The sequence below is a fragment of the Odontomachus brunneus genome, unplaced genomic scaffold (genome assembly GCF_010583005.1).
Source record: "Odontomachus brunneus isolate Ranch 3 - 2012 unplaced genomic scaffold, Obru_v1 Obru_scaffold_170, whole genome shotgun sequence".
Classification (NCBI taxonomy): Eukaryota; Metazoa; Arthropoda; class Insecta; order Hymenoptera; family Formicidae; genus Odontomachus; species Odontomachus brunneus.
The window spans coordinates 435,855-445,141 of NW_022639620.1; the positions used below are offsets into that span (position 1 = coordinate 435,855).

The following is a 9,287-nucleotide window of genomic DNA, read 5'->3' on the forward strand; positions in this document are numbered from 1 at the left end:
AAAACTTGACTACTAAAAGCTGTATTTGAATTACAGAATATTACTAAACACTGTATTTTTAATACTGAAAATAAGTAATTAATCAATGATTCTCAGTATGATATTTCTGTAAGGGCAGTATTCACCAATATTTAACATACCCAATACTTCAGTATTGACCAATACTAACTCTGAATACTCAATATTACAACTTGAATACTAAGTATTACAACTTCAACACTTATTATTGAGTCTCAATAGTTTTTTTCCGTAAGGGATGAAACATGAGAAAATTAGGAATTATAAATATATTTTTTTAAGTGGGGAGTTCCCTTATAGAAATATCATATTAAGAATCATTGATAATTACTTATTTTCAGTATTAAAAATACTGGATAATAAGTAATTATCAATGATTCTTAGTATATTTCTATAAGGGTTCACTATAGAGGGTCACAAAACTTGAATTTTTTTGCTTTAATTAATAGTACTATATGTATAGAATATATTCCCAAAGTTTAGTTTTGAAATTCAAAATCTGAGTGGTCATACAGGACCATTTCTCGCACGCAAGTATGAGTGCATGAGGCGAGCTCTAAGCGCACAGTGATTCGCAACGGCTTTGTTACGAAAAATCCATTTGAAAAAACGGACAAAACTATTCTAAGAAAGATCTATTAGAAAGGTGTTGAGGTGGATACACAAAAAATGCGAATAAAAGTTTTAATACGATTTAGCGATTAGCCCCATAGCATGTGCATTCTGACCTTAAAATCACCGCCTATATTGCCACTGGGATATTTAATAAAGACTACTTTGCTGTTTTGAAGATAATGGAAATATTAGAAATTAAAGTTGGGCTTCTATGTAAGTTATATGCTGATAGTAATGACGCCGAGCGAATAAAGAGACAGGAGCGCCTCAATCTAAGTTGCAGTAAAAAGGCTCGAATAGCAAGTAAACAACACCAACTTGAGCAAAATGACTTGTTTGAAGAAGTGGAAACTTTATTGTATGGTGCAAGAATAGTGGATTAGCAGAAAACAGCTGTAAGTTTACAATTTTCTATACCTGAAACTTTAAACACATTTTTCTCGAAACGATTTCTTCCAAACTGGTGTGCAAAATAATTCAAAAAGTATTTAACCTATCGAGTTGCCCTTTTATATACACTTAGTTTATTATATTTACTAGTCGATGAACCTATAAAATCCATAACATTATTTATTTAAATAATTTATTTAAACAATTTATACATAAAGATGGATTTTTATAAGTAAAAATCGAACTTTTGATTCAAGGGCTGTTTTTTGTCAATTACAAAATTTCTTTAAAAAATTACAAATTTTCAAAATTTCAACTTGTTTAGGTTCATCGACAAATTATATCCATAAAGAGTAAAAAATGTTCCCCTATTTTGGTTTTAGATGAATACAACAGAAACCAGAGTGCACACCGTCTCGTGCCGACTCTGCTGCGACGCTCAACATTTCTTTCACTAGATACAATTTATAAACATTTTTCTTAACTTAAAAATATTTTTTTAGTACTTTAATGTAAGCAAAAACACTACAAAGTTAGGAAGCAATTGGATAAGTACATTCTTCAAAAAAAATTCACAAAAATTCCCTTATTTTTTACGTATTACAGTGATCTCCCTCCATAAAAAATATGATTTTCTCATTTTTCACCTTCGCACAATAATTCCCAGTATTTAATTACTATCAACATTTAACAGTGATTTTATTATCAATATTCACCAGAAATTAAACACTGACCAAAAAATTACTGAATTACTTGTAATATATTGAATTACTTGTAATATATTTAATCACTGATAATTTTTCAATATTTCTTGGTATGAAATTTATTATTTCATCAAGTAATAATAAAGCAATCGTTAATATTTTCTCAAAATATTTTGAAAGAAATATAATACTTAATATTTATAGCACATAAATATAAATTTTGAATATATACAACGTAAAGAAAAATAATCTTTGGTAATATTTATGGTAATTAATTATATTTATTTATTAAATATTTATCATAACACCTATTTTTCATACCTATCTTACTCGGACATAAAAATATATAGAAAATATTTATCGTATATATTTTTAAAATATTAATCTTTAATTAATCTTTAATTTTAAATCTTTCTTATAAATATTTTAAAGAGATTTTGTAAGTACTTTGTGCTGTCTGGGAAGGAAATATGAAAAACATGATATATTTAAAAGTGGAAAATTTTACAAATTATGAAAAAATAATATAAAAAAACTCATCTTTTCTAATTGCATTTTACGAGCATTTATGAATATTTATGAAAAAATACTCTATGAGTAATTAAGAAAAATTATGAAAAAATTTTTTACCAGGCGTAGGTTACCGTAGAAAATTATATAATAAAATAATCATTATGAAGTTGTAGTAGAAATTCTTAATTTTTCTTTCTATAAAATTTTACGAAAAGATTTTCTATAAAAATTGAAATTTTCCAAGAACAACTAAACATGTCTACGCCAAAAATTAAAAATATCTGAGACAAACAACGATTTTCAACGGTATACTAAAAATGTCTACGAATAAGTACAATAATTTACAGGAAGCTAATCGTTTCTACGATCTATCAAACTATCATTTTCAACGGTAAGAACTACAATTTCTTAAAAAATTTATACAAAAACATCTAAGAAATCTTAAGATCTTATTTCTATCTCAATAGTTTCTCTGTACTTTTCGGTGGCAACGCTTAGTGTTTCGTAGACTTTTTCGTAGCTTTTCATTGAAATTTTTCCGCCAGGACGTGAACGGACTATACTCAGAAAAATGAAATGGATTAGAATTTATTAGATATTCCAAAATATTCTAGTATTCTATATAGTAATATGCATTGAAAAATTCTTACGTTTCGAAACACTTACCTTATAAGTTCCAAGGCCCAACATTGGCATTTTGTATCCATTGGAGAATATAATTGTTGGAATCTCAGCCATTATGATTGTTAATAGAAATAATGTGTAAAAATAAAAAAAAACGTTAACAGAAATAACCTTGGAGTTGCCCTGTATTTAATATTGAATAATAAACTTTAATTAGTAACTGTATTTTAATTCCCTTATAGAAATATCATACTAAGAATCATCGATAATTACTTATTTTCAGTATTAAAAATACTGGATAATAAGTAATTATCAATGATTCTTAGGGCCGGTTTTTCCAACCTCTTGCTAAGCTAACTAACAGTTAACTCATACGTCTGTCTTTGTTTCTCCTTTAAATTAGATAAAAACAGACATAAGATTTAACTGTTAGTTAGCTTAGCAAGAGGTTGGATAAACCGACCCTTAGTATGATATTTCTATAAGGGTTACATACGTAACCTATTATATACGTAACCTTAGATCTTCAATTTTTATTCAAAGATATTATAAGTCTGTTTTTTTTCCTCTCCACTTCTGCATTAGTGCCATAAGTTAGAGTAAAACAAGTATACTTTCTTTCACTCTAACTTATTGTACTAGTGCAGAAATGCAAAAAAAAAGAACAAACCCAGACAGCACACATGTCCAAAATTGAGACATACCAGATTTATAAATATGAAACCGGAATTTTTGCTCATAGATGGCCCTAGCTGTCAATGTAGTTACCGTCAAACCGCGTCATTGGCGCCATTTCCTTGTTGACATCTCTGACAAAGATTTTCAACTCACAATATAAGTTTCATACAACATAGTTTGTAATAGCGTTGAACATGTCGAATTTTGTGCTTGGAAACTACGATTTGCGGACAGCATTGATTTTCTGTTACCATTTGAAGAAAACTGCTGCAGAATCGCATCTAATGCTTGTCGAATCTTACGGTGAGCATGCTCTTGGTAAATCACAGTGCTTTGAGTGGTTTAAAAAATTCAAAAGTGGCGATTTTGACGTGAGAACGTGGAAGACCACCGAAAAAGTTTGAAGACAGCGAATTGCAAGCATTGTTGGATGAGGATGACACTCAAACGCAACAACAACTCGCGGATCAATTAAATGTGACACGAGAAGCCGTCTCCATACGTTTGAAAGCCATGGGAAAGATCCAGAAGATGGGAAAATGGGTTCCACATGAACTGAATGAAAGACAGCAGGAAAACCGAAAAACCACTTGCGAAATGCTGCTCGCCAGGTACAAAAGAAAGTCATTTCTCCATCGAATTGTGACTGGCGATGAAAAGTGGATATATTTTGAGAATCCTAAGCGTAAAAGATCATGGGTAACTCCAGGCGAACCATCGACATCGACTGCAACGCCAACTCGCTATGGACGGAAGACAATGCTCTGTTTGGTGGGATCAGAACGGTGTGATCTATTATGAGCTGCTAAAACCTGGCCAAACCGTTAATACTGAACGCTACCGACAACAAATGATCGATTTGAATCAAGCTTTGCGTGAAAAACGACCAGAATATAAAAAAAGGCAACACAAAGTGATTTTGCTTCATGATAATGCACCATCACACACAGCAAAACTGGTCAAGGAAACGATTGAGGCGTTTAGTTGGGAAATACTTTCGCATGCGGCTTACTCACCAGACTTGGCTCCGTCCGATTACTATTTATTTGCATCGATGGGACACGCACTTGCTAAGCAGCGCTTCACTTCTTACGAAAATGTACGAAAATGGCTCGATGACTGGTTTGCCTCAAAAGAGCAACAGTTTTTTTGGCGTGGCATCCACAAATTGTCAGACAGGTGGGAAGAAGGTATAGCTAACGATGAAATACTTCGAATAAAATATTTTGTATTATTTTCATACAATAAACGTGTATTTTCTATATAAAAATTCCGGTTTCATATTTACATACCTGGTAAGACGTCTTTAAATCATTTTTAAGACATCGGGATAGAACGTCGGAAGTCGTCTTAAAGATATCTTATATTCTAGTTTTGGACATTGTGCTGTCTAAGAAACTTTATACGTACAGATTTAATTTTCCTCTTTTAAATATTTTTTAAATAATTTTAGTAAATATTTGGATATGTGTGTGTGTTTGCATCACACACGCGTGTGTAATTAAATTATAACATTAATAATATAATTAAATTAAAACCAAATCTTTCTAAAAAGTATGATATGGTAGTTCGAGCAATATCTGATATTGTATCAATAATTTTTATATTGATAAATTTATTCCCGAACAGTAAAAAGCTAATTAGGATATAGATTAAACATTGGGCCAAAAAACTTATATGATAATTATTCAGTTTACACACATCACCTCCGATTTTGACGAAAAAATACTCAATCGATACATTTTTCAAAGGCAAACAACTTTTCTATTAGGAAAAATTGTTGCTCTCTACTGTGAAACGAGATATTAATTGACAAAATTGATTACTGTTAGGAAAACTGTCACACCGGAGTGAGGCTCAGTTGCATACAAATCCAATTGCACACCACTAACCAGTGCTCTGCTTTATCTATTGCATAACTAATTCACTAGATAAAGCGGAGCATCAGTTGGTGGTGTGCAATTAGGTCTGTTTAGCAAATGGGACAGTCCCTCACACCGACCGTATACTGCAAACACAGATGTCTATACTGAACTAGATTGCTAACTAAGGACTTTTGGACTTGCGTCGCATGAGGTTTCCGGTTGTATACGAGAAAATGGTGGCGGTCCTGTATATGTGACGCGTGATGCTTATATATATATATATATATATATATATATATATATATATATATATATAATAACGTACAATGTGAGTCAGCGTGGCCATTAAATTACTGTCGTAAAATAAAAAATGCCAACATCTTATTGCATCAAAAAATGTCGCAACAAAAAAATAGATGATATTGGACGTTATTTGCTCTGCCTATTTTCAACAAAAGAATTTTATGATTAAACGTAGTGAAAATATGTGGCGGTAGCGGCCATTTTCTTGCATAAACCAGACGTAAGTTATCCTTATAGAAATCAGACGCAGAATCAGACGTAAGTTATCCTTATAGAAATATCATACTAAGAAATACTGAAAAATCATTAATGATTAAATATTACCAGTAATTCAGTAATTTTTTGGCCAGTATTTAATTTCTGGTGAATACTGATAATAAAATCACTGTTAAATATTGATAGTAATCAAATACTGAGAATTATTATGCAAAAGTATAAAATGAGAAAATCATAATGTTTACAAAAATATACTTATATTCCTAATTTTCTCATGTCTCATAAACTACTAGATATCGAAGGTTGTCAACACATTCCTAACCGTCATGAATCCTCCTGCGATAATTTCGATCCCAAGCGGTATAACCGCTGGTCACCATCCATGGCCTGACAGCATTAAACTGTTGCTTAACCTGACGATCGAGCACGCACACGGTGACTCTGATGACTCCAATGATGTTCTTACAATTCATGCTTATATAATGTATAGTGTTCACAGTATATTATAACATACCTAGCAAACACCAAATAACAGTTACATAATTTTTACTTGTTGTTTATTGAATAATTTGTGGATAGATATTGAAACAATACAACATTCGATATGCGATGAATATTGATGTAATGTAGTGAACCAGTGATAATTACTTTTACATTTTTAACAAAATGTTATAATGATTAATCCAACAAAAGAAAATTAAAAAAACCAAGAAAATCCAAATTAAACAAATCGAATTACTAAATTTTGAGAAACTTTTAAAAAATATTATTTAAAACAATAGTGTTGTTTCATCAAATGACATGGTTTCCTTGAACGAAATAAAAGTTTTATTTTCATTATTTTAAAAAATGATGTTTCGTTTAAGAATATAATATTTTAATGAAATAAAAAAAACCACAAAATTAAAGAAGTACGAATATTAAATCTAAAGAAAGTATTTTCTCCGAAAAAACGGTATAAGAAGTATAAAAAATATGCAATAAGACAAATTAATGATTGCCACTAACGAGTGCTATTCTATGTACTATTCTATAAGTATTATTGATGTAAAACATTACTGAATTTGAAATACAAGTAACAAAAATAACTAGTAAATAAATAAAATATATTATATTCGTAATATTTTTTTTAAATATTACTGCAATATTGCTAAAGTAATATTGCAAATTAATGTCACTGCAAAGTCTCTGCAACATTGCACTGCAATATGCAATCTTGCAACGTTGTAGCAATGTTGCTGCAAGCTTCTGTGTTGTATGGGCATTGCTGAGATTCGAGCCTGAGACCTCTCCCAGGTAGCAGACACGTCAAAATGACATCCAAATCTAACAAGGGAGGTTAGGCAACCCGAAAATTCAGAAAATTCTGAAAAAATTTGTGCAAGTAGAGTAGTTCATCCGTAACACAAAACTATTTTTTTTTCGTGCCATATTTTGGTTTGAAAGAGTGATATCACCCTTTGAAAAAAATGCAGATTTTTTTTCGCATAATAAGTGAAGGAACGGTGAGAGATATAAAAAAAAAAGTTTAAACAAAAGTTGCATCTCATTTTTATGTCTACAAAACTACGTACAGACAATTATCGAAAAATCCATTTTTTTCGAGTTACCCCTACCACCAACCCTTAAAATTAAGTTTTTGTACTGTATAATTTTATGCAAAAATACTTCTCCACAACCTCTTTTCATACATCATAATCAATATATATGTGTTCTATTTTTTTTAATAAAAAATAAATAAATGAAAAATCTCTATTATCGAATTTGAAATCCGTTTTAGCAGTTTGAATTATTAAAATAGTTTCATAAAGCGATATTTAAATTATTATTTATATTAATTTCAGACAGCTTTCAATTATTTAAGCAAGACAGTATGTACTTACAACTACTTGAAAGATAAAACTAATTAAAACTAATCAATGATGTATATGAATCATACCAACAGCAACATACATACATTACTTGAAGTGTTATTTTATTACAATATTTTGTAAACCACGCGATAAATAAGATATTGCATGACGCTCTATCTTAACATTAACCCATTAACGCCCACAGGACAGAATTTCGACATTGAAGTTCGAGTTGATACCGTTCAATGAATTTGAGAAAAACAAAGTTCCAAACTACCTTTTCCTATGTTTTTGAGGGTGCTCTTTCAAATGGTGATGGTTAAAAAATTCTTAAAAAAATATTTAACCATGGAAAAATTAAAATTAATCCAAAGAAACGTCATTTTTCGCTTGCATTTTTTTTTTGTAATGACTTTTCGTTCCCTTTTCATTTTTTTTTATAACTTAAACCTATTCAGATCGTGGCCTCGATGTCTGAACTTAAAATAAATAAAATTAGTAAGGTCTATAAAATTGTTACTAAAATAAAATGGCGGCCTAATTGAAAATTTTTTTTCAAAACTTTACGAATTTTTTTCTCGAAAACGATAGATTTTATCAAAAATTTTCTAAGAACAAAAATGTCTTAGAATTGGTCAAAGAGTACTCTCAAATTTTTTCAGAATGTTCCGAAGCGATTTTAGATTTTTCGAAAAATCGTAAAATCGATATTTCGAAAAACTTTATCAAAAAATCTGAAAAAATTTGATAATATTCTTTGACCAATTCTGAGACATTTTTGTTCTTAGAAAATTTTTGATAAAGCCTATAGTTTTCGAAGAAAAAATTTTTAAACTTCAAATTACATGAACTAGAAAGCGTTAGTGTACTTAGAAGGAGCTGTTTACATATTTTTGAATATTTTTCATTCCGTTTCAAAATTCACCATTTCAAAATTACCCATATATTTCAATTACACAAAAATTGCAAAAATAATGCACATTTGAATATTGCATTCCAAATCCAATAATTCGAACTGTAATTTTGGTTGATGAATTTCATGCTTTGATATATGACGATCAGAAGCAAATACGCATAAGTTATAGCGCATAATCATAATGGATAGATATTTAACTAAATTTTTGGTTTTGTGAAACATGCCTAAAAAAAGAAAAAGTGATCTTATTTGTGAATCTGATCCTAAAATAAAGCATAACTCGCAATCGGCAATGGTAACGCATACTCGAAAGAAAAAAATTGAAGCTATTGACAGAGAGAATTTTATAGATGCTATTTATATTCCAGACTCAGATATTTCTGAAGAATCTGATTTCGATGAATCGTGTGACGAATCGGATGGTAACGATGGTTCTGAAGATAGTAACAGTGATTCGGAAATTGACTCTTTTCTATGTTATGAATCCTACGAAAAAGTATTGAGTAACTACTCTATAGCACAGAAAAAGTTAGAGAGTGATTATGTATACACGTGGGAACAGGGTGAATATCCTTCAAACGAAATTTTGACA

The 9,287-nt window shown here is 30.1% G+C and overlaps 1 protein-coding gene across 3 annotated transcripts in view; it reads right to left on the reverse strand.

Moving 5' to 3' along the window:
- LOC116851263 (1,5-anhydro-D-fructose reductase) overlaps window positions 1-9,287 on the reverse strand; it is a 254,733-nt gene that overhangs the window by 172,358 nt on the left and 73,088 nt on the right. For 2 of the 3 annotated variants that reach the window (XM_032830538.1, XM_032830541.1), the window contains exon 2: window positions 2,907-3,047. The exons of the other annotated variant lie outside the window; for it this stretch is intronic. In XM_032830538.1, the coding sequence (XP_032686429.1) occupies window positions 2,907-2,978 (72 nt within the window). In that variant the 5' untranslated portion in view covers window positions 2,979-3,047. The remainder of the gene's footprint in view (window positions 1-2,906; window positions 3,048-9,287) is intronic. 3 annotated transcript variants of the gene reach the window in all.